This window comes from Haemaphysalis longicornis, unplaced genomic scaffold (genome assembly GCF_048455015.1).
Source record: "Haemaphysalis longicornis isolate Haplotype H1 unplaced genomic scaffold, Haemaphysalis longicornis Haplotype H1 scaffold_9, whole genome shotgun sequence".
Classification (NCBI taxonomy): Eukaryota; Metazoa; Arthropoda; class Arachnida; order Ixodida; family Ixodidae; genus Haemaphysalis; species Haemaphysalis longicornis.
In genome coordinates, this window is record NW_027526460.1 from 16,106,064 (window position 1) to 16,131,879 (window position 25,816).

The following is a 25,816-nucleotide window of genomic DNA, read 5'->3' on the forward strand; positions in this document are numbered from 1 at the left end:
CGCTACTATTTGGTTTGAAACAAATCTTGTCCCGATGATTTTTTTTGTTTTGTGCTGGATTGTTTACGATCTGAAAACGTAACTGCCCGTGGTTTTCAAGATGGCAGCTGCTATCTCATCTCAAAAGACTGGCCTCAGCTTCAAATTCACGAAGAAGGTTGAGAACAAAATTTTAAACAATGACATCAGCAAAGCAGAAGGCAATGACCAAGAGGAAAAGGACTACGTTCTTTCTGTCGATGGGAGCGTCGTGAAAAGGTAAGGCAACGCCTTTGAAATTCCGACGTGAAAGCTTTTGTTACCAGCTGCACGGATTGTCTCGTTAGGTTCCGATCTAAATGAAACGTGCAGCAACCCCACGCATCAAGCCTTACCGTTATGTACCAGTGAAGCACTTGGTCCGCATTTTACGGATCTAAAACATTTCTCTCCTTTCAGCTTGCAGCCGAAAGCCGAAAAGAAGGAGTTGGTCATTCCCCTCATTAAGAACAATGTTTGGCGGGTTCCAAAGCAGCAAAAGACAGCCGACCAGAAAGCCACGGAAGATGCTGGAAGAACCACAGAGAACACCGAGAAAGCCGTCGAAAATAAGCAAGAACTCAGCTTGGAGCAGCAGGCGGTCAATGAGATTCTAGCAGGTGAGCTGTCCACTTGGTCATTGATGCATAAGCATATGGACCAAGGGTCGTTACAAGTGATGATTGCATTTATGACGCATGACTGCCCTCTTAGGGGAGGGATCTCATTACAGTTTTCTGTGTGTCATGAAAAGCGACGGTAGCAATTGCCACCTTGCCACTGTCATTCTGTTCCCCGGTTAATGGAGTGATATGTTCATGATAAAGCACCGTGACGTACGTATGAAAGAACGAACAAATTTTTGCTTGCAAGTGAGACGCTGCATTTCAGTGCTGTTAACTTTTTTTGGTCGAAGTCGCCAGGACGCTTCCTAAAAGTTAAAAGTCGCTAAGCGCTGATGATGATGATGATTACGTTTTTTGGAGTATCTTAGTTTTTTACTGGATAAAACACGTGAAGAGATTGTCTTTTAAACTATTTTAAATAACTTTCTGTGGTGGCGAATAAAGTGAACGGTCGTAATACGAAAATACCGTCTAGCATCGCATGCGCTACTCAGTTCTGGCCAAAGAAACTCTAAACATAGAGTTTCATACTATATATTAGTATGAAACTCTATGACTCCAGAAGGCCTAGGAAGCTGCCGGGAGATGCGGTTACGCGGCCTCTCCGTTAGCTTCTAAGTGAGAGCTTAGCCCAGCAATCTGCCGGAAATTATTTCCTCTCGCTCTTCGCGAAGCAGGGGAACGCGTGGTGTATGTAAACTTTCCGCATGCACGCCTAGCTTTGTACGCTTCAAGAAGATACGAAATTTCACCAAGGCACCCTTCATTAATTTGCTTTCAGACATACCCTACCGCATACACAGGTGCTATTTAAAGCCTTTAAACTCAGGCAGAAATTCCCAACTTTTTCTGTAATGCTGCTCATACCTACTTAAAGGGACACTGAAGTGAATTTGTCAAGCTCCCGTTTTTGCTTGCACTGTGTAGACTGGCTCAAATTAGCACACTTTTCATCGTTTTTACGATTGACAAATCGGTAATTATTTTACAAAGCGCGAAAGAAGAAAAACTACCATGCGCGGTTTGCGGCGGCCGCACCAACTAAAGCTGTGACGTTAGGAGGAGCGGGCACCGTGATTGGACGATGCCCAAGGTGAGCAACCAAACAAGTTTCGGTTTCGGTTTCGGTTCTGTAAAACACAACCGGTGGCGTTGTTGGATGGGCATTCTCAATAACTCAGTAATCATCGTACCGCGCTTCTGCCATGTTGTCAGCTGTAAAAATGCGTAAAGATAAGCCTCCTAGGACGGCTTGGAATCGTAGCATTCACTAGCCGAAACCTACGCAGTGCATGAACGCCCTCCGCGTACCCGTAGACGCCCAAATGTCATGCGCTTTTCCCCCATAATTGGAGCTTGCCTCCCTCATGCCTGTATCGTAAAAAGCGTGTTCGCACCAGGCCAAGGGTCTGTTCATTCTGGCCTGTGCCCACTGCCTGCAAGCAGTCGGTGCTTATGGCAACAGCACGCCAACGAGAACTCGCTATAGCGCGCCATGCATGTGCCAGCCTGCGCGCGTTTTATGAACTAGTTCGTGTAGCCATGAACGTTGCGGCCCAAAAAAAGGTGAACTCAATATAGAAAACATCGGCGGAAAACAAAAAAGTTAACTTACAAAAAAAAAAAGCACGTACCCGCGGGGATTCGAACTCGTGACTTGCAAAACATTTGCGGTGACATACCCAGCTCCCCAGACTACTGAGCCACAAAGCGGGATGCGGAGGCCTTGCTAATATAGGGTATATATTGTACAACCGGTTTACACTTTTATTTAGTTTTGGCATTTCAAGCAGCTTAGGTGACTATTTGTTGTACTGCGATCGTGCAGTAAGCGTCGCCCGAGTTTCCACAGTAGCTCACGTCTAGCAATTGCATTTCGTAGACGGAAAAGCGTTCGCAGATGCGTAGTCGTGCTGCTGACCGCTGTGCTTGTTCGCCCAGCGCAAAAACGTGCTTCCCGCGCCCTAGTTTTACGCTGTACGGTAAAAATATCAGTTGATTTTATTTGCTTAGTACCTATATTGACTTCGCTGACTCTTGTCCCGCCTTCAAGAGGCCTTATATTTTCCTACTGGCGTACCAGTCAGCGAAGCGTCGCATGTGCAGCGCTTGTGTGAAGCGACCTTGACTTGGAGCTAGATACAGTGTACAAACAAACCAAGTAAAGAAAGGCACATTCTTCCATTCACAAACGTGTCGTGGCTTCGTTTCAACTAAGCGAACGAATTGCGACCAAGCAATTTTTTTTAACCTCCTTGATTGCGACGACCCGCCGGCGGCCGGCGGACGAAACGCTGGGCCGACTGGCTCTGTCGGCCGGGGAGCCGTGCAGTAGCGCAGCCGTGGCGCAGCCAATTGCCAGCTCATACCCTCCTGACGTCACACGAAAACGCCATGGAAAATGGGCGAGCGTAAAGAGAGGAGGACAGCATTTTCGAATTAGTTTTTCTACTAAAAAAAATCGCGTAAACGCGCCTAGAGTGGTCGAAACATGGCCTGGGGACTCCGGACTACAATTTGCGCTAGTAATCCCGCAATGTTTACATATCACTTCAGTGTCCCTTTAAGAGGCATAATAATGCTAGAGAGACAGTGAGTTTAGATACCACACATTGTCCTAGAGTGTACGGGAACAGAAGAAGTGGCCTGGAGCGCTCGGAACGGCCACCTACGGCCACATTGCACGCTAAAAATCGCAGTGCCACAATCGGCTTGATCCTGCTTTGGCCAGACTTCTCGAAGCTCGTCCCGAGTATTCCCTTGTTTCCCAACATTCCATGCCTGTTCTAGCACACACTACTCCAACTTTTCAAAGTCACCCAAAAAGTCGCTAAGACTCCAAAGACATAACATTGTCGCTAGCACAACTGAAAAGACGCTAAATTTAGCGACTTTCTCGCTAAGTTAACACCACTGATGCATTTCATTCTTTGGTGATGGAAACAAAACCAATTCCAGATGCATCGGGCGGAGGTGAACGCAAAGGCGAGGGAGCGGCAACCCAGGACTTGAACATTCCCCTGCTGATGCAGAACAAGGTTCCTGAAGGATATGAGACGGACGACAAAGTGGACGTGGCGCTCCGAGCCGAGGAGCCGACAATGGAGGACTACGAGAACGTCCCCATCGAGGAGTACGGCCTGGCCATGCTTAGGGGCATGGGCTGGAACCCGGGGAAACCCATTGGAGCCCGCTGCAAAGAGTGAGTGCCCTACGTTCGTCGCCTTGTTTGCATTGGTGAATTCCATTAGTTGTGATCCAGCTGGGCCCCTAGGTGACACATTTCTTTTTAAGCATTAGCATCATCATTAGCATCGGTCCTTGGTTATGCAATATATATATATTTTTTTTCATGTGTTGTTGCATCCCAATATGTGCAGGTGTAAATTGCAGGCAGATGGTATAACTTAGGTGGGGCGCACCCAATTGGGGATGCATGGCAGCATGGGCACTTGGATGGTGACTCTCAAAAAATGGCTGGCTGACTAGGAAAATGAGTGCGGGTCGTGCAAGTTGATGCCATTGTATCCAGGCTATTGGCTGACGGTAATACAGAGTGCGTATCCCTCACTAAGAGATTGCTCAAAGCACAGGGACCCATTGCTGACATCCCCCAACACATGGTACGCTACTTCAACAGAGTTACTCAGCTTAACCAGAATCCACGTGGCAACATCACTTTGTATGATTCGGCTTCATCACGTTTAATGAATAATGAGTTGTCGCATAACCCATTACACTGCATTGTTGTGGGTAAAATTCTGCAGGGTGTGCTTACAGCTACCGAAATTGATTTCTTTGTTGTCTGGGGGCCCTAGTATCCGCCACCTATATGGAGGTTGGGTTTGAGGTCTGATGCCTATACTTAGCTGCCAGTCTGTGGAAAAATTGATTTTCATTGCTTACCTAGTTCCTGGCTGTACATTTGAGTCCTTAGTTGTCAAGTGCGTTCTTTTATCCAACTTGTACTTCCCCTAAGGAGAAATCACAAAAAATGCTGCATGTTAGTTTGTCTAGAGTCGGCTACTGCTCAAGTCCTGACTTTGCCTCTCTTTTTTTCTTTTTTTTCTCAAGGGTTGCCAAGCCCATAGAGGCTGTCGTGAGGCCCAAAGGTTTGGGCCTGGGAGCTGATTCAAAAATGGGAAAACCTCTACCGATGGTTGCCAAGGAAGAAGGACAGCTTGTCCTTAGGACAGGGGCCTACGTTCGCATCGAGCAGGGACCTTACAAAGACCTCTATGGACAGGTACTCCCTTGCCCTCCCTGCTTGGGGAGGTTGGAGGGGGTGGTGTTTTGTGGCTTATTCACCGCCCTTACTTTCATGGCTGTTAGGCAGAACTGTCATGATGTCAGAAGTTAAAATGTGGGTGTTCTGTCGGCAAATGTGCAGTTTCACATAACAGTCTCGGGCGATTGTGAGGTTGTTTGAGACGATAGCAAGTTCCTTTGCTGCCGTCGAGCTATCGGCATCAAATTTTTTGCTATCGGAAACAAAGGTTTGATCACTTCACCCAACGCTACGTGGTGCTTACTCACCATGCCGCTTGGCTTGTAGCCGTTGGTTTTGCAGATCTGTACATCTCAAGTCTCGGGCATTGCAGCCTGTGTGTGTGTGTGTGTGTGTGTGTGTATATATATATATATATATATATATATATATATATATATATATATATATATATATATATATATATATATATATATATATATATATATATATATATACTTTTTTTTTTTTTTTTTTTTTTGTGCTAGGGGTGCTTGTATATTGTGCTTAACCCTTTCGCTGCCTCTGACGTACCAGTACGTTTTCGCATTTCCCCTCCGTAGTGTCACTGACGTACCGGTGCGTCACTGACATTTTCCATTGTGCGTTCAAAAATTCGCACTATAGCGCAAAGCTGGTGCGCCTGAACTGTTCACGCCATCTGTCGAATCTTTCCATTAGCCCGTATTTTCACTCGCAAGCTTCTTCAACAGTATATTAAAGAGTACGGAGCGACTGCGCCCAGCCTTCGTTGCTGGGAGAGCATGGTCGCTCCGTGCTTTGTACTCTGTCGGGATGAGTGACCATGTGACACATGTGCGATTACAAATGCAAGGGTTGTTATGCCATCCACAACGGGTTTCTAGGGTTTTTCTTTTCTTTTTTTTTTAATTTTGTTCCCGTGTCGGCAACGGCCCACCAGGCTGGCCCAGTGCACCATTGCCTCTCCAATAGACCGAAACATGACTCAATCGCAGCTTTCGCTCGCTCGCCGCGCTCTCACTTGCCACTGTCAGCAGCAAAGGAGGTTGTTGTATTGATGTTGTATCCCCTTTTTATCTCTATCTGCCATCATGATTTCGCAACACGTCATTTCTGGGCGTTACGCAGGCTGCTGAAAGTGGTACCTCCCTGCACGCGGTTACTTTGGGATGGCTGACCGCGCGGGGCCTTCGACAGTGGAGAGGAGCGATGGTTCTTCCGGTTTCAATCCGAATACGAGCCAAGCTCGGATTCGCAATCTGAGAGTTTCTCATCCAAGGAAGGGGTGTGAGTTCCACAGTGTCAGATTCAGATGTTAAAACGGTGGGCTCGTTGTCCCGGAATGGTGCATGGGAAACTGAGAATATCTAGAAGAAAGGCCATTTCTCACCCACACTCGTTCCTTTTGATGCGTTACGTTCAGGACGCTATCATAGTCAAATCGGTCACTATGCTCCTTCCCTGATTTTCCGAAAATCAAGCTGACACTGGGGGAGCGTCACGGCCAGAAACACCCAACAGTGAAAGGGTTAAAGAATGCTGCCTTGTCCTGTGTTGAGCTATTGTTTGCCGTGTTGGCACTGTAAAGTTTCTAGTTAATGTGGGTACCCAGAGAGAAAGAACAAGGTAAAATTGATTGGTTGATTGATTGTAGGGTTTAACACGGCGACACAATGCAGGCGATGAGGCGCGCTGTAGTGGAGGGCTCCGGATTAATTTTAACCCCCTGGGGATCTTTAGCGTGCGCCGAAATCTCGCACACACGGGCATTTTTGCTTCTCGCCTCCATCAGAAAAGCGGCCGCCGCGGCCGGTAATCTAACCCGCGACCTCATGCAACAGGATAAAATTAGCCATCAAATTTCGTTGCAGCATTGGTTGGAGCACAGCTCCAATATCTTCTTGTGGGCACATTTAAAATCGTTTGTGCTGAACTTGCTGCAGTTGACTCAGTAATACAATGCTAGCTGGGCCGTAAAATATGGCATTGACTTTATTACGAGCCTTATGCGAACAGGTCAAAAGACCCACCATCGTGCGTCTTTTTTCGTTTTTGATGAAATGAACTTTATTAACTTCGCTACTTATGCCTGCTTTGATGATAGGGCATGTGCTTAGCAAATTAAGAAATTGCACTGGCCCCTCTAATGAAGAATCTTTTTGTTCAGGTGGAAAGCCTCGATGACGAGAATGCCCGTGTCATTATAAAGTTGGCTCTTGGCGGAAAGACGGCCACTGTCAGTGAACTCTTTGTCACCCTCGTCAGCAAGAAGGACTACCAGAGGGATGGCAAGCTCTTGAGTGAGTGCGAGCTTGAATTATTCGTGCTTGTGACAGGTCATGCTTGTGGTGCACGAGAGAGTCATCATTGCCCAGGGCTCTGCCTGGTTCAGCAAGCTCTAACCGCGATGGCGTTGTTCAAGTAATATGTGCCTAGCATAGACCTGTTTCAGGCCAATTTAATTTCAAGGAGAATACGGTGTTTATTCAAATCTAGGCAGAACTTTTTTTGAAATGTCATTTACAAAAGTTGGGGGTTGGCTTTGATTTACGGATGCAGCTTTACTGTCACCACTGGGCACTCAATGCCATCTCACTGCCACAGGCGTGCAGCTTGCTGGTTTGCAGGCACTATTTCGCTTGTTCAAACGTTGTGAACACAAACCTTTATTGTACATGACCTTGAAAAACGCCCATGTTTGTGGACTAATGGTGGTCACCAAGCGACGCCAGTACACCACACCGTTTGAGGGGGCAGACTGGTCTTAGAGCTGTTTTTTTTAGTTATTAACCCATTTTAATAAAACTGTTTAGCATTATAGAATTCTTTGTGCTGATTTCAAATCTGGAATTAGATCTTGCAAGTTGATTATTTTTAGATAATGATCAATTGCCATTATTTTAGGTCACAATTACATAATAACCACTCCATACAGAATGGTGATTAACACGTGGCTAGGCAGACAAATGACCAAAGACTACAACTTTGCAAGAACTTATTTATTTACCTATTTTTGGCCGTTTTACAACACACTGAACTGCCCTCCTCCCACACTCTGCCAGCAATAGCTCACGGGTGGTGTCAATTGAATACAGTAATAATTTTCCAAAGCCTCCACTTGTAAATTTGTTTCTGACATAGTATTCTGTACATATTTGGGTATCAGAAGCAAAAGAAATTACAGTCATGCCTGCTCTGGGTGCTGAGATATCTGTCGGCAAAATGCTATCTTCGCGTTGCTAGAAAAGTGCCATTTTACCATCAAATTCTGTGCAAACTGAGCTGCAGAGTGCACTTTGAAATGCTATTTAGAATAAAATTCTGAGCCTTTTGATGAGAACATTTGTAGACACACAGGAAAATGGTACTATGGTACCGTGAAAACTGTGAATGGTACTGCGAAAACTGTGGGCTACAAGAAGCAGTGCACCACTGCGTTGTGTTGCACGGCCGATGGGCAAAAGCTGCCTCCCTGCATTATGTTTAAGTGGAACAACACTCTTCCACCTGGGGAAGTTTTCCCTAAAAATGTTCGTCGTGCAAGCTTGTCGGGATGAGTGGGGCCCTCGTTCAAGACTGGGTGGAGACAATTTGGCGACGCCGTGCCGGGGCTGTGCTGTTTAAAGTCACTCCTGGCTCTAGACTTCTGCCGTGGCCACTTGACAGATGCCGTTAAGCCTGCTTTCGGAGGGCGGTACGGACAATGCGTAATACCCGGTGGTATGACAAGCCAGCTACAACTGCTCAACGTGACCATCAACAAGCCGGTTAATGACGGGCTGACGGTGCCAGACCACCAACTCACACCGATTTGGTGCATCAAGCGCGCTTCGCCCAGCCAAGTGGTGAGCACAGTTGCCGCAGCACGGGACGGAATTCCGGTTGAGCTAATTGTGTCGGCCTTCTGTAGGTGCAGCACCTTGGAATGTACTAAATTGAACTGAAGGCAGTGCGCTGTGGGAAGGGGACAGCGGTGTCAACGAAGACGATGACGACGATGAGTGAGCATTGAACACGCTATGACGAGTGCCACAAGCACAACAAAATGCATTTCCTAGTCCCATTACAATGCCTTTTTTCTTTCGACTTGCATTGAAAGTAGGCTTTTTTTAAAAATTATTTTCTGACCTTCCGAATTTCAGGGGGCGGCTTAAAACTGGGGCCGGCCCAAATTCAAGGAAATACGGTACAGAAAAATAAGGTCTGAACAGCTTATCTTAATCCTGGCTTAAGTTTCAGAACTGTAAGCGTGGGGAAATTTTACGGCTTGGAAAAGCTGAGTTGGTAGGAATACTTTTAACGTCTAACACCTGTGTGCAACCAAGCACTGTGCAAACTTTCACGTGACACGCATAAGGATGGTTTATATGCACTTGCCCATTTTTACGCTGTTTTACTCGACCTTTCGATAGGGTAGTCCTGTTCAAATTATCTTCTTTTTGCCTTATGTGATGACGTCTTCTAGTTTATTGCTTTTAACGTTCCACTTTTATTTTGTGTTCAGACAAAGAAAAGTACGACGACTACAAGAGGAAGCACGAGCCTAAGGAAGAAGTGATTGTGGAAAAGAAGCGAGACGATCGTGATGGGCATTCTTCGCACAAGAAGCTGAAAGTTGAGAAAGAGGGGGAGTCGTCGAAGTCAAGTAGCAAGCGGGAGCGATCAAGGTCAGTGGCGGCCCACAGGGCGCATTGCAACTGCAGTACAAATAGCCTGTCGAAATTGTCGAGGTACAGTCGAACCTGCTAAAGTGAACACTACGTTAACAGATTATCCCCTATAATGAAGTGTTTTTTTGACTTCCCGTCAATTGCCGTAACATCTTCTATGAATGTCTGAAAAGAAAGAAAAATATGAATGCTTGATCTTCTGAATTATTTGTGAATTTGAACTTTAGGGTTGGAAACTCTGAATTGAATTGTCATACGTCCCTAGTTTCCCAAATTCTGCAGGAGGCTCCCAAATGTGTACCATTTTACAACGGAAACAAAAATCTCCCGAAACCGTACCCTCAATTTGCCAAATCTTTCTCCAAGTCTGGCCACATTATGCTGGATCCACCGGACAATCCAATCCAGTTCTACACCAACTGACATTGTTTCCAGTGGACAGCTTAAAAAGCGTAGTCAGCCATGCGCAGAAGTTCAACCAGTCAGCACCGCAGATACGCTGAATTCGAGACGCATTTCAGCATAGCAGGAAAAAATCGCCCAATTCTGAACATCCACATCTGACTACTCTCATCCCCTTCTTTAATCTTTCCTGCTTACGGGAAAAGCGGTGATTTTGGGTAGTCTAACATTAAATATTTTTCCCAGTCACAAAAAAATATGCAACATATAAGTGTGTGGTATCGAATTGTAGAAGAGTAATTGCTTCAAACATCAACGTTTATTTGAAAAAATGAGAAAAAAAGCTGTGCAGAAATGTTTTGGGACAAACAAAAAAAATAAGCAAGATGTCGGTGTTGCTCCAGATATCAATTTGTACATATACTATCAGTAAAAAACTCCTGTAAATATCAAACGCCTAACTGTGAAATTTCTTGACTTGCAAAAAAAATCTTACCACTGCTGGGTTTTGTGCCATTATGCAAAGCAGTTCCTCGAAGCATAGGTTGGCTGCACATGAATCACAGAAAACATTGGTTTTTTGCGCTCCAATTTCAATTCAATTAACAATTCACAATTTCAATACTTCTGCATTTTCTTGGGCTTGCGTTGAACAGGGGTATCAGGTTCTGGGCCAATTTGGCACACTGTCACTTTCGAGGCTAATGTACAATGATGAAAAGTTGTCGTCAGAGTCAGTGCCGCTAATGTAATCCAAAAATTTGCATGTAGAATCGTACAAATCACTAAAAATGTGGCATTTCGGTGGCGCCATAGCCCGCAGTGCCAAGTCCATCTTGGTATCATCCAAGCGCGCGTCACATGACACTGACAGGGCTTCAAAAAAACCACCGTGCACAGAAAAAAAAAAACCCAAAGATGATGCAAGTAGATGGTGCCAGTTCTTAGAGTGCACTCAGAAAGCGCCAAACTTGAGTGGGAAAACATCAAAATTTGAACTTGAAAGCATTGATAGTATGCTATTGATTTGAATAGGCGGGCGAAAGAAGGTGTTAAGAGCAGTGTTGCAGGGGCAAACATTGTCACGCCTGACAATAATCCTGGGACATCCTGAAAATGGCAGCATCAGCCACGTTGTAGATTTAGCAAGTGACCAGTGCTGTAGGTTGTTAGTAGTTTGGACAGCATAGTTCGGTTCTTGCTCTGCTGTAAATAAATAAAAAATGTATGTCAAATATTTTTTCCTGTTCCTACTAATCCCCCTCCCCTCGGTCAGATCTCCATAATGTCATCCTGACAAACCTGGCAGACATGGGATTCTCATGCTGTCATTATTCTGTTTGAATTTAGAACTTGAATATTTGCACATCCTAATTATAACTACAGAATTTGATTGGATGAGTGAAATTGAAAAGAAGAAAACACTAAATTTAGTGAGAAAAGTTCTAAATGATCTGCAGCTCTAATGTTCTAAAAATGTTCTAAATGAGCTGCAAACTCTAAATGAGATGCAGTTATATGTTTTGGCACTGCTGAAAAACATGACTGACTGCCCTACTATGCAAGAATTTTGTATGCATTTGGTGCAGATACTCATCAAAACGATTTTGTTTGGCTTGCTGTTAAGCAAGTCAACATAGTAGACTGAACTTTCCATTTTTGATGGTGAACATTTATGCCATGACCTTAAATGCCTGCAAATTTAAATTGTTTTGAATGCTGTCTACATAAACTAATTGCTGTAGTTCTAGCTTAACAATGACATGTTTTTGCCACGACAAAAGTTGGTTTACTTTAAGTTGATTGGATTGTAACTCTAACTGTGTGTGTATGGCTATATTATGAAAATATTCAAAATAAATTTGGGGAAGTGAACTAAGAATACAGAGCTGAATACAGTTAATCAGAATTAGCAAGAGTGTTTAAAACTAGTTACAAATTCGTAGAACCTTCAAATATGCACTGGGTCTGATGATCATTTGTAGTCGAAAAAGTGAAGAAATGGAACTCTTGCATTCTTTGTAATGCATTGGTTACAGCTGGGAGCTGACCAGACTGAGTACTTGCTTCCTAATCTTGGAAGGTTCAGCTGTCGGCAATACGAGGTTTTTATTGTGCACGCAATCCGTGTTTCTGCCTTCTGGTCTTCTGGTGCTCAGGCGTAGATTTCATTGTTTGTTTGGCTGGTGCTTCTACCACGCACGTCATCCTCATAGAGCATTCCCAGTGCAGTCAAGAATGAAAGGGGTAAGAGGGAACATACTCATCAGAAATGATTAAATTTTTTGTGTTGTTTCACATTCTTTTTTGTCACCTGTGCCCTTGACCAATTTTTTGTGCGTGTGATGCTGTTTTGATGTGTGACAGGTCACCTAAGAAGAAAGAAGAGTTCTGGCTGCGGCCTCAAATCAGAGTTCGCTTCATTGACCGCAAGTACCAGAACGGCAAATACTACAACACAAAGGTACAGTGTTTGAGCTGCGTGGCTCAAAGTACTTTTGTTCTTTTTCTCCTTTTTACTACTACGGTCAGACCTTGATGTAACGAAGTTGTTAAAATTCATAATTTACTTTGTTACATTGAAATTTGCGGTTAAAACTAAGTGTTAACCGCGTGAAGTGGTTCCTGCAAGCAAAAACGTGGCACACATACACGTCTGGCGCACTGTTTCTGTTGGAGCTTAATTGTCTACGCAAGCATACGTGTGAACCCCGTGGATAGTTTCCTTCGCGTAAAAACCCGCCTCGACCCTCAGGCGCACCGTCACAGCCACGGAGGAGACTACCCACGCGATGCGGGTAGCTCCAGCGACCCCTTCTAATCGCTCGCTGAAATGCTACAAGAGCTGCAAACAAAGCTGTTCATGTGGGTGAAATTTGCACTCTAAAACGGCATCCGCGCCGCTTAGGAAAGCGCCCATCAAATATCCTCCACAGCGGTAAGCCCAAACATCTTTGGTGGGGCCAGCCAGCATCCCCGAGTGCTTTGAAGCCCCCACCATAGGGTGTGCGCATCCCCATTGGCGAAAGTCGTCAGGCTCCTTCCACTGCCGTGCGCGGCAGCACATTTGTAAAATGCAGGGAGCTAGCGCATAGCAGCCAGAGCCGCGCTTGATTGGCTGGTGAGCGCGCAAGGCTTATGAATACCCACGAATGCTTTTCCGCGCACTTGCTGGAACAGTGGAACCCAACAAACATGAACAAACTCGAACAAAGGGCAAAGCAGTGGCATGTGGCGTCGGCGCAGCGCCATACGCAGGCAAGGAGCTTGTGGGCAACGAGCCCGCTCACGGACTCCGTGTCTTGCTGCATCTGCAGCATTGGGCAGCCCGTGTCGCCGTTTGCGCTGTATCGAGATCCTGTTTCAGCACTTGCGTCTCCCAAAATCTACTTCTACAACCAAAATTTCTTGCCTAGTTGTCCATGAAACTTTGTTACATCGAAATTCCGGCAAACGGGACTGCATTACTCCGAGGGTGAAAATACATGGTGTGCATACTCTTGAAGTTAAAAAAAAGCCGCCCGCATCTTCCCACGGGGGGAACTCGAGTAAATGCGTCGCATCTACTCGAGTCAAGCAAAGCGTCACGTCAAGCGAAAGCCAAGCAAAGACGCCCTTGACTGAATTCCGAACGCGCGCTCCGCCGCTTATATACGTTGAGGGGACTGCGTAAGCCGGTCCCAGTCGACGATGTTGGCGTACGTGTAAAGCGGCGTGGACTCTAGGTGTTTGAGCCAAGCGCGGATGTTGCTTCGCCGGAGAACGGCATACCGGTTATATGCGCAGCGCGCCCGAAGGAGAGGAAACCGCGGAAGAGAGAGTACTGCACATGCGCCGGCCCCAGCGCGTCTGCCGCAGCTATGACGCAATGTGCCGCGGCTATGACGCAACACAATCCAACACAATCCACTTTAATCCAATCCAAATCCAAGCCAATCGAATCCAATCCAATGCCCCTCGCGAGAGAGTGTTAGCTATCGCCTCGACTCAACGCGCATGCGCAGTGAGCGTGCGGACTACGAGTACGGACGTCAACGCGGGTGACATCGTGAGTTACTGAAATGCTCTGCATTTAAAATGACTTGGTTCATTACATCGCGGGTTTCATTACATTGAAGTTCGTTACATCGAGGTTTGTCTCTATGCAGTTTGCTTCAACACCCATATGCATCCCTTGCATATATTCTGCGTCTTTGTACAGAAAACCACGTATGCCTGGTATGCTGTGTTCTCCAACCAAGCAGTATGGGTGGAGGTGGTGTAGTGGTTAGGTCCCCGCTTCAGGGTTCAAAAGTCGCTTGTCCAAATGCAACCTTATTCGTATACATGCAAATGGTTGTGTTTCATTTTTACCATTGAAATGTGACTGTTTCTTGCCTTCCTTCTCGCCCTTGAGTGACGTTGATTCAAACATAGGCAGCAAGCTAGTCAAGGTAGGGCTTGTTACCAACAGTTAACCCCGTCAAATCAAGTAGCTGGAAAGTTGCTAACAAATCCTATTTCCTGTTCATCATGCCATCTGGCTTTGCTCAGCTTTCACTGTTCTCACTTTGACGTTTTCTGATATTTAAAGATTGGCAAGTAAACATCGTTAGCAATGAATGAGGAAGGTCAGATATGTTTTTATGGCTAAGATGGGGCAAATAATCGTGTACTGCGCTTAATCATTCTGATTGTCACCGTAGAAGTGGCAAATGGTGCAGATGGGCCTGGCTGACGGCCGCGACGCTGCTACAGTACTACACTAGCAAAGTGCCAGTTTAGCGTGTGGAACAAGCATGCACATTCTCAGTCAGGGCACGGTACACTCTTAACGCCAGCATAGTGTAGACCAACCGCTGCGCTATAACACTCTAGTGTGGTGTCAACTGGGAAGCAGCCACTCCAGCTGCCAATCACATAGACATTGCTGGCTCGCAAGACACCGCAAGTTTCGTGCACTCTCTAGGACTATGCCCTATTCATTTGCGTTCTGTTTTGTTTCGGGTATGTACACAACCCAGTGAAACCAACAGCTTCTTTTCTGAATAATCTGCCAACGTATAAATGGTTCAGCCCACCAATTTTTATTTTTGTTTTAGGCCTGCGTTGTCATCAGTATTTGGGGCATGGGACAAGTGTGAAAGCTTCCGGATAAATGTGGCCACGCATTGCCAATCTTTAGGCCACTGCCATAAATTTCGACTCGGTTTTACTGCTCTCTGAAGAGTGTCACACTGCACGAAATGTACTACTCGTTTTTATCCCCACGATGCATGCGTTCTGTCTCTTGGCATCTCGCTGGCATTACGTCACTGTCTGCTTTGTCTGTCATGCTGATGCCACAATTGTCACTGTGCTTGTGGTAATGTATTGCGCAGACATGTTGTCACCACACACACTTGTGCACAGCATTTAGTACTTTAAAGTGTGCACCTCACAAAAAAAAACTCCCCCCACCTCCCCGAAGGGGATCGTGCGGAAATGCGAATGCATTGGGTGCACCGATGAGTGCGCTGCGGCAAGCAGTAACGGAAAGAGGCGTGCGCTCCACTGCATTTATATACATTTTCCGAGCGCAGCGAGCGGAGAGAGGGTACGCGGAGAGGAGAGAGAGACCCACGCAACACGCCCGCCCCGCGCGCGAGCTCTCTCTCCCGCCGAGCTCCGCGATGCAAGCGCCCTCACACGCCCGAGCGCGCTCCTCCTCTCCACTCACTCTCTGCTACTCCGCCCGAGCTCCGCGATGCGAGGGCCCTCACACGCCCGAGCGCGCTCCTCCTCTCCCCTTGCCCTTCGCTACTCCCGCCCGAGCTACCACCTGCTCCGGTTGCTAGGCGCGCCACAGCTGTTGCTAGGGGCGAGGAGGAGCGCGGAGAGATAACACCTGCGGGCGCACGCCGACGGAGCACGACAACCCCCAACTAAGAAATGCATTCGCATTTACGACGACGACGAAGGCAGAACTACGAGGCGCGCGCTCACGTGCGCTCGCGCTGGAGGAATGCAGGCGCACGCCGACGGAGCACGACAACCCCCGACTAAGAAATGCATTCGCATTTAAAATAAACGGCGACAATGAACTGCTGTCTCAGTTGCTGACACAGCAGAGCGCACAGCCAACTTTAGGTGGGAATTTGTCTATGTTTGAAGCAAGCCAACAGTGGTGGATATTAGAAATGATACTTGCGAGGTTGCATGTTCAATGGGGGAGACACTCTTGCCAGCGAAGCAACATTATTTTTTGGGCCAATTAATTGCAATGGTATGGCCGCAGTGGCGAAAATGCCTGATGGTCTCGAGGCATAGCCAGCTTTGTAGTGCTACAATGTCAGGCAAAGGCAGTGTGGCTACTTTTAGAGCACACATTCGTTTGGAGAGTTCTCTTAATGGATAAATTTGGGATTATTACTGTTCACACTGCAATGTGAATATTAATAGCCCAAGCAGTGACATGATGTGCTGTGTGTAGTTGTTACATGTGCATCGATGTTTGTGTGACTGCAGATGACGATAGAAGATGTCACCTCGAGAACCACCTGCATGTGTAACACAGAGGACGGCAGGATCTTGGAAGGTGAGCTGCTCCGTTACTTATGCACTGATGTAAATACCCCTTGTAGAGCTTGAACGCTTGATTGTCTTGCTTGTCGGAAGGGTCTCTCAATTTGTTTTTATCCCGACCCCCCCCCTCTCTGTCTCAAAAAAAAAGAAAAGAAAACGTAGCAGAGGCATGTTTGCACACGCTTGCTTTTAATGTTGTGTAGTCATCTTCATATGCCCAGCAACACATCTCACATTGTTTGCCTGTAAGGCCGGATCAGCCTGTTGTCGCAACTGTCCTAATATCTATAAATAATGACGTCATTTCACATCTCAGCCAACCGAACTGCGTGAACCGCCATTTTTTTACGTTCACAGCACACAATAGGGCTGTTACGTCGGTAGTCTGAACATAGCATAAAAAATGTGGTTTATTAAAAGGAACCACATGTGTATAAAACAATTTCAAGTGTGGAAGCGTTGCCACCTCTCATAAGGAAGAAGAAAAAAACAACGGCAGAGGGAAGTTAGACATAAAACCTAACTTGTGCCTAGATTTGCCTTTTTACGCATAGAATGTGCATCGTTATGGGTTGGGGGAGTGGGCTAAACAGGCCATCACAGGTGTGCAGCTATAAACCAGCATAATATATTTGTGGAAATGGAGCTAAGACTACAAAACTTAAATGCGAAAAATTGCAGCAGAAAATAGCAAATAAAAATGTGGTAGTAATGATGAAGTGGGCATGGTGAAGAGCATGGTTAAGTTAATAATTGTAGGTTGTAACAGTTTTGGTGCAGTTTCTTCGATTGCTGTGTCAGGCACCTACAGGAAGAAAATTGCAAAAACCTGCCTGTTTTCGTTTCCAATCGATTTTTCAACAGCATGTGAAAAAAGAAAAAAAAAACCTGCTTCTGTCTTCTGAAAATTGATCTGTTGGAAACTCTAGGTCTGCTACGGGCAGCTCCAGAATCCGGCACAAATCGCTTTAGAGATCACTGGCGCTATGTTAAAATAATCCTGAAACATGTTGCAAACACAGCCAAAAACCAAGCAGCTGTGTTGTCATTGGTATTTGTGCCAAATGTAATCTTTTTTGTGTTTGGAGAAACATTCACTTCTGCTGCAAAGTTTGTCACCCCTTTTGTTTGCTTGTGTTGAATCCTCACTATCATTCTGCACATTTGCGCGTCACCATGTGTTTCTTTTTTTTTTTTTTTTTTTAATGCTTTGCAGATGTCAAGGCATCGATGCTAGAAACCGTGATCCCCAGAAAGTCGCCAGCTCATGTCCTAGTGTTGTTGGGAAGCCACTGTGGACAGGTAAGTGAATTGGAAGCTGAGAATTGGCGTGTACTGAAGCATGGCTATCGCTTCCAACTTTAATCTGTGTAAACCTTTGGAAGATGTCTGCAGGGTTGATTCATGCTGTGGGAGCTGAATATCTATTTCAGCAATTCAACGCCAGGGAAAAAAAATTTTCTGACTGGGTGTTGCTGTGTGCCGTGTATGTCACCAAAAAAGGAGCTTCACATCGCTTTTTGTTGGCCTTAAAAGTGCCGTGCATCACTTATTGCCTTCGTATATTTGACTGAAGGGGAGAGAGAGAGAGAGAGAGAGAGAGAGAGAGAGAGAGAGAGAGAGAGAGAGAGAGAGAGAGAGAGAGAGAGAGAGAGAGAGAGAGAGAGAGAGAGAGAGAGAGAGAGAGAGAGAGAGAGAGAGAGAGAGAGAGAGAGAGAGAGAGAGAGAGAGAGAGAGAGACATTTTAATGAGCTCGAAAGTGAGAGTGGAACCCTAGTCCGGAAATCCATTCGTTGCCCTTGCTGTCTTCACCAGTAGAGTCTGGTTCTCCAGCTGAAAGTGTCTCCCACAGCTCAGGAAAGGAACAGGTGGAGAGGGGTGGTAGGGCTGGGTTGTGAGCACATTCCAGAATTATCTGCTGGAGGGTACCTAGACCTAGCTGAGGACAAAATTTGCCTAGAGCAGTGTACTATGCAGGAAACAATCAATTCGTTCGAACTGGCTTGTAATTGTCAGAGTGTCATTTCCTGATTTTCGCTGAGGGATGGGTAAGGGCACGGAAATTTTTGTCTGGTGGTCCAGTAAAATTGAGCAATGCCTTGATAGGTGAGAAGTGGCGTCGGAGCTTCGGTGACCTCGGGGGCTCGGTGGGCCAATTCGCGAACCTGTCGGTGGGCGAGGTTGTTGCCCATTACAGAGGGATGGGCAGGTGTCCAAATGATCGCCACTCGGTGAGGTGGATGGTAGTGTTGAAGTACCCGTTGACAGGAAACTGCAGCAGGCTGCTGGAGAGTCAGTGATGATAACTTTGCTGTAGCATTGGATGAGGGCTATGGAAATGGCAAGTTCTTCGGCATCTCGAGGGGTGGACGTCCGGATGGACCTGCATGCAATTAAATAATTTGTGGATGTTGCCACTGCAACCATGGTTTTGTTCGCCGCATTGGTGTAGGGCGTAGGACACGTCAGAGTGGTTGCCGTATAAGCGTTCATGGGCTTGCCTGCAGGCAGTCCTGCGCTCGGTATGGAGGTCGGGGTTCATATTCTTTGGGAGGGCTCTTACCGAAATATGTTTACGCCACTCACCTGACAGAGGGTCTAGGTGGGTTTGTTCTGCGCAGGGTCAGTTGATGCATTGAAGAACAAAGTGGCCTGCGTGAGTGTGCCAGACGGAGGCGCTGGCTTGCGAAATGACCTTTAACGAGTTCCTCGATGGCGTCGTGAAGACCAATTTGAAGAGGCTTGGTTGTTGAGGCACTCATGGCGAGCCAAATGGCTTGTTTAAAGGAGCCATGAAGAGAAAACACAAGTTTGGTTCCTTCGAAAGATTGCCTCGTTAGAACCATACTGACACCACTTTTAACACAAACTTCGCTCAAATAAGCTACATAATTAGGAAAAAAGGGAATGACCATGTGACCCACCAGCTCATTTCCCGCAACAGAACCTATGATGTCACACGAGAATGCTCTGCGATTCGCGGAGGCCGGCAAAAGCAAACGCAATAGGCAGGGCTTAAGTTTGCATAGTGAGCTATATGCCCGTTAAACATACTGCACATTCCTTTTATGACACTAAGAACGGTGGAGTAAACGGTTGAAGTTCCGAATAAATACGCAAGCGTGTACGCCAATGCGCACGAAACTGCCGCCAGCCGAACTCGACATCTCACCGTCGCCACCGTCGCGCAGACGAATTTTCGGGTTCGAGGCTCTTCTGGGCCAACGAACCGTTCCAGCACGCACAGCCGCGACCTTGCTTCATGTCGTAATCCCTTCACAGGAGGTTGGCCATCATATCGCCAACCAGCAAAGGTAAAAATAGAAACAAGGGGAGTAAGGAACAGCAAGCAGCGACGAGATAGTGACAGTCGTCGCAGTTTCGGAATGGTGTTGGCTTGTGGCTATTGTTAGGAGCTCGTTTCCAGTTTACAACCACTGAAAACTTCAGTTTGTTCGAGTACTTTACAATGAAATTTCGTTGCTACGTTTTGAAATGCCCATGTAGTACGGGCAAATCGTTGAGGGAGTGCGACATCCCCGCCGGTGAGGAGATCTCCTTTCATGTGCTGCCCAACGACGAGCCTCGGCGAAGCAAGTGGATACGTTTCGTGAACTTTGCAAACGGAGGAGAAAGAGAGCTAAAGGAAGTACGAGTGTGCTTGCTTCATTTCCGAGGAAGTGATTACGGCAGGGACCCTTACTCCTGGGACATGCTGGCGCTCGTCGCCGACTTCATCAAATCGCCGTCAAAGCGCTCTGACCTTGGGGGAAAAAATGCCGTACACACTGCGCATTGACGCTCGTATCTTTCTGGTCGAAGCAGAGAGCTCGCGCAAACGGCTTTCCATACACGACACTGGCCAACTGGCATAAGCGATACTGCTACTGAAATTGAACTATTATTAACCGTAATAAAAATACGGCACTTACGTACCAGTCTGTATTCGTCCGTTGCGACGGGGCTGACGAGGCAGCGGTGCCGACGGCTGGGCGTTCGTCTGTTGTGGCTATCACGGAATGGTCGCTTTTTGGTCCATCCGCGTATCCCACAACTCCTGCCGCTCGTGCACTTAGAAGCATTGAGCGTTCAAGTGGTGTAAGGTTGTAAAATGCAAGCCCGAGCTTCTCGGCGAGAGTTTTGTTCTCCGGATCAGGCGATTCCATGACTAGGGCTGCGGGTGCACTAGGTTTTAGTATTATTTTTAAAATGGCCGCCGCCTCGGTTTCGGCACGCTTTCCGGTTCCTGTTTGATTCCCGCGTGTGGGTGCTATATGGAGTTGACATACTAAGTATCTGTTTCATGAACCGGCTCGTATGACGCCATTGTTCACGTCACGAAATGTGCAATTTAGCGTGAGATTTAAAATTTTGGCTTAAATTGCCTTATTTCTCAGTGAATAAAGCGTCCTTTGCATTCGGACAAGCGCTGGGGGCACTATAAAACACGAAATCTTTCGAATAAAACAAACTTTTGTTTTCTCTTCATGGCTCCTTTAAAGTAGCCATGAAGAAAAAATAAAAGTTTGTGCTATTCGAAAGATTTCGTGTTTTATAGTGCCCCCAGCGCTTGTCCGAATGCAAAGGACGCTTTATTCACTGATAAATTAATTGATCTAAGTTAAAATTTTGATTTTCCCGCTAAATCGTGCGTTTTTGTGGTCTGCAATGACATCATGGGAACCGACCGCTCTGCAGCTGATTGGGAAGCCTTGTTTACCGTTAGTGAACCTAGATGGCGCCACCCTACTGTGGCAAGCTGTTTTCTGCCTTTGGTTTGTTTTTGACCGTATTTAAACCTGGCTTGTTTTTGTTCTGGGAGAAAATAATCGTTTCGTGAAACATAGTGCTCGCTCGACAAATATGGTCACGCAAGACACCGTTGCTTTTGACAATCAGCCAGTGCCGTCTGAGACAACCCCAAAGCCCCGCATTCCTGTGCAGCTAAACCAAGCATAGTGCGTGCAGTACCAACAGCAGTACGCATCGGTACTTCTATGTTTACGTGTGCTTTCGTAACTTTCACTGTTTGTCCCACCATTCTTACGGCTTTAAAAAGAATGTACCCTAAATTTAAACGCAAATAGCTCGTCTGGCAAGCTTATAAGCTCTGCCTAATTTGCGTTTGCTTTTGCCACCCTCTGCCAATCGCAGAGCTGGCTGGTATGACATCATAGGTTCTGTTGCGGGAAATGAGCTAGTGGGTCGCATCGCCATTCCCTTTTTTCCTAATTATATAGCTTATTTGAGCGAAGTTTACATTAAAAGTGGTGTCAGTATGATTCTAACAAGCAATCTTTTCAATGAACCAAACTTGTGTTTTCTCTTCATGGCTCCTTTAAATGCTTTTCGAATGATCCTGTTAAGTGTTTCAATGTCAGATTTGGCTAGGGCCATGTATAGGGTGACATAGGGGAGGCAGAATGTGACAAATGCTTGAAGTAATCTCATTGTGTCCTTTTCTTTCATTCCTCGATGCCGCTTAGTGACCCGCCCAATCATATGCACGACTCAATAAGACATATTAGGTAGATTCAACATGGCTAAGTTGTTTGAGGTATTGGCTTGTATGGTAAGGCCTAATATCTTGAGTGACTGGCTAGGTTTTATCGAATGGCCGTCAAGGGATATTTCTATGGGCCCGACGTGATGTTGTGGGGAACGTTTCAGGGTGATGATGAGTCCTGATTTCTGTGGTGTACAAACCTGGGCGTAATGATTGACTGCTTCGAGTACAAGCTGCAATGTGTCCTGCAGCCCTCCAAGAGAGTCTGTGTCAGTCCAGATGGTGATGTCGTCTGCATAGAGTGCATGGTGAAGATTCAGTACCTGCTCTTGCTGTCCTGGTAAACCCAGGAAAGCGATATTGAAGAGGAGCGGAGACAATACCGAGCTTTTCGGTGTACCATAACTGCCAAGAAAGATTGGTTGGGATTTTATATCTCCAATTTTGAGTACAGCCTGGTAGCCTGCAAGAAAATCTAAAATGTAGGAATAAATCCGGTTGCCACAGCCAGTGTTATTATGGCAGGAGAGAATCGCTGCGTGTGCCACATTGTCGAAGGCCCCATTTAGGTCAAGGGCCAGAATGTCTTGAGGGGAGTGGCAAGTGGCAGGTGCAGTTACCTCCTCTTTGAGTCCCAACTTAACATCCTGGGTACTTAAATGTTATTGAAAGCTGAACATCTTATTGGGCATTTCGTTGGTGTCTTCTAGGTATGGTTGCGACCTTTTTAGTAATAATGCATTTTGGTAGCTTCCCTACACAAGAGGTAATGGAAATGGGCTAGAGATTGTCCATGTGTGTGGATTTCCCTGCTTTAGGAATGAAGTGGACTTTGGTGGTTTTCTATTGACTAGGTAGGTGTCCATATGTCCAGAATCCATTAAGGTGTTCAAGCAGGATGGCTAGTTGATTGTCACCTAAATTGACCAGGAGCTTATAGGCTACTTGGTCAGGACCTGGAGCACTCCTTTTCTTATATTCAGCCACGGCTGCTTCCAGTTCAAAAAGTTGGATGTCTCGATCCAGGTCTGCGTTGGGGGTACCATAGTAGGGTGGCTGAGGGGAGAGATCTCTGTTTGGAGGTATTTAGCCGTTGAGTTTTGAATGAGCTGTTCCAGTGTGCCGGGATAAGCGTGAAGGGTGCGGGCCATGTTTCTATTTGATTCCCCCTTGCTTTTTAGGGGATCAGTAAGATACCGAAGCATGTTCTAGGTTTTGCGGGAGGTCAGAGTACCCTGGAGGCTGTTTCAGAGCTGCAGCCACATTTCTTTGCTTAATGACTGTGCATAGTCCGCTGCCTGTTTGTTGAGTGAGAAGATAAAACCGCCTGCGGAGCTTCCGATTGTGGCGCTGGCGTTTGCATCTGCGGGTAAGGCTATGGTGTGCTTCCCTAAGGGGGAGCAACCCTAGCATCCACACAAGGGGTCTGGTAAGCTGTTACAGCTCACGTATGAGCTTGTACTGTCTGAAAAAGGTCGTGTATCCATGAAGTGTAGGACTGATTGGGGTTTGGCAAGTGGTTGCACAGGGCCTTCTGGACGTTAGCCCAGTTTGTAGCCCGCACTTTTCCTAATCATGCCTTGGAGGGAGAATTTTTATGTTTGCAGTTGATTTTGTTACCTCATTCTAAATTGAAAATCACCGGTTCCAAAATGATGAAATTGTGGTTTTGCATGTTGAAGCTAAATTTGGGTCTTTCGTGATGAAGCTGCACCTTGGATATGAAGCATTTCGTAATGAGGGGCAATAAAATAATGCCTATCCAAGGATTTTTCGTGTGCGCCAATTGTCATATGCATCGGCATAACTGTTTTCTGGCTCCACCTGAAAAACATCTGTTGTTATCTTTTACCTGATCTGCCACCGTCCTGCAAACCAGCACTGCGCACTTTGTTTTGAATGTGCCAGATGGCACCGTCATTCTAAAACTTTATTAATGACACCACACGAGCAGCTTTTGCCGTGCTTGGGTGGTGGCAAAAGGTGCTCTGTTTGGTTAAAAATTTACCACCACAAAAGCAGAAAATCCTCTCGTTTCTTTTAGTTTTCGTGCGATACCCGCCGCGGTGGCTCAGTGGCTAAGGCGTTGCGCTGCTGAGCACGAGGTCGCGGGTTCGATTCCCGGCCGCGGTGGCCGCTTTTCTGATGAAGGCGAAAAGCAAAAACGCCCGTGTGTACGAGATTTCAGCGCACGATAAAGATCCCCAGGTGGTCAAAATTAATCCGGAGCCCTCCACTACGGCGCGCCTCATCGCCTGCGTTGCGTCGGCGCGTTAAACCCCACAATCAATCAATAGTTTTCGTGCGATGTTTCTTTACTTTTCCTAGGCCCAGTAATTTGCTAATACGAACTTGCTTCCCCTCCTTTTTGGCTTTGTTGTATGTACTATACAAATTTTTTGGAAGTAAGCCATTTTCCCCTACTGCCATAGCTATTCAGTAAAAACAGTGCATAGAGCAGAGCTGTGCAAGTTATATGCGCAACACCTGTTTGCGTATGTTTAAGCAGTCAGTGATTGTTTCTGCTGTTGCGATGTGTGCAGGTTGGTGTGGTGCTGAAGAGAGACAAGGAGCGCTGCCGTGCCACCGTGCAAATGCTCTACGACAAATCTGTGCGGGATTTTGACTACAACAGCATATCCGAATACACAGGAGACACCTCCCACCATTATTAATGCAGCGACAAGACGCCCCTTGTACATATCCCATAGCAGCGACTATGTAAAAATGATTGTGAAGTCCTAAACCACGGCCATTTTATGTGTACAGAAAATAAACGCATCGGAAGGAGCTCACCACGTCTTTTGTTTTTCCACCTCGACAGTTGTGTGTGGAGCACTTAAAATTTTGCATGTTTTTTGACCCATCAGTGTTTTCTATAACAAGTGCTTTCGCTCCATCACTACATGAAAAGCAGCAAGGCCATCATTTTGTTTCCTAGATGCCAGAGTCACACATAGTTGCGCACTTCAGGTCTGTACGGTTTTGTTTGCACTGTCGCAAACAATTCAAAGCTGCCCCCAGCAGTGGTGCTCCCATTCTCAAGAACCTGAAGCTTGGCCCGTTTGATTCCAATCTTTGTGGAGCGTTTGCAAGCATTTCCATGAGTTCAAGGAAAGCCATGTACTAAAACTACATTCACTTGCATGGACTGTAACATTGATTATGGTGCTAGTACTAGTTGAAATTGTGCAGTGAATTGGTCATATTCCGGTAACAGGCAAGTCAATACAGGATCACCGGAGCGTTGCTCATGCCACGCATGTAAGCCTGTAGGAGCTCAAAAGTGTTCTTGCACTAGGAAGCACATAAAAAAAGTGGCAATAAATTTGGTTAACCAAAAAGGCCTAAAGTGTAGCTTTGTTATCAGTTACAATGCATGGCAACTTCTTATATGTAGCCCTAAATATATAGCTGTAACATTCAACGTTGGTCGCATGGTCTTGATAAAGCTCGATTTTCATTATTTGTCTTACTAGGCAAGTTCATCATTTGTCTCACAAAGTCCAACTGACCTCCTTGGTAGAGCAAGTTTAGCCTGCACAAAGGTGTCGACAAAGCCACCACGTTGGAGGGTGGCAGGCGTTAAAGCAATGGTGAACACAACCCACTGCTTCTAAAAAGACGTGGTACTTCATTCTACCCTAGCGGCGTGCTGCAGGTGTAGCAAAAAATGAGGTCATGAATATCTTCCTAAGGAAATTTGGCAAGTATGAGCACCTGCTTCTGTCTAACCGAACGTCTGTTATGAACCACACGCAATCTAAAGTAGAAACATTTAGCTCCGTATTGGTTGGCGAGG

General features: G+C 46.3%; 1 protein-coding gene and 1 non-coding gene across 2 annotated transcripts; both read left to right on the forward strand.

Annotated features, from left to right (window-relative positions):
* Positions 1 to 69: 69 nt before the first annotated feature.
* Positions 70 to 24,809, forward strand: LOC144151601 (G-patch domain and KOW motifs-containing protein-like). Its single transcript, XM_077682708.1, has 10 exons — positions 70 to 258; positions 439 to 638; positions 3,603 to 3,846; positions 4,719 to 4,890; positions 7,061 to 7,193; positions 9,398 to 9,560; positions 12,333 to 12,429; positions 16,452 to 16,521; positions 17,725 to 17,810; positions 24,558 to 24,809. Exons 1-10 carry the CDS (start codon positions 101 to 103, stop codon positions 24,687 to 24,689), a joined length of 1,455 nt encoding a protein of 484 aa, XP_077538834.1. The 5' UTR covers positions 70 to 100; the 3' UTR covers positions 24,690 to 24,809.
* Positions 5,076 to 5,226, forward strand: LOC144154022 (small nucleolar RNA SNORA79). The gene has a single exon (XR_013319442.1). It is a non-coding gene; the product is annotated as a small nucleolar RNA SNORA79 (small nucleolar RNA).
* Positions 24,810 to 25,816: the final 1,007 nt, after the last annotated feature.

Coding starts and splice junctions, on each gene's coding strand:
- LOC144151601 (XM_077682708.1), top strand. CDS start 101: ATGGCAGCTGCTATCTCATCTCAAAAGACTGGCCTCAGCTTCAAATTC. Junction 3,847..4,718: donor ATTGGAGCCCGCTGCAAAGA/GTGAGTGCCCTA, acceptor TTTTTTCTCAAG/GGTTGCCAAGCCCATAGAGG. Junction 16,522..17,724: donor GGACGGCAGGATCTTGGAAG/GTGAGCTGCTCC, acceptor AATGCTTTGCAG/ATGTCAAGGCATCGATGCTA.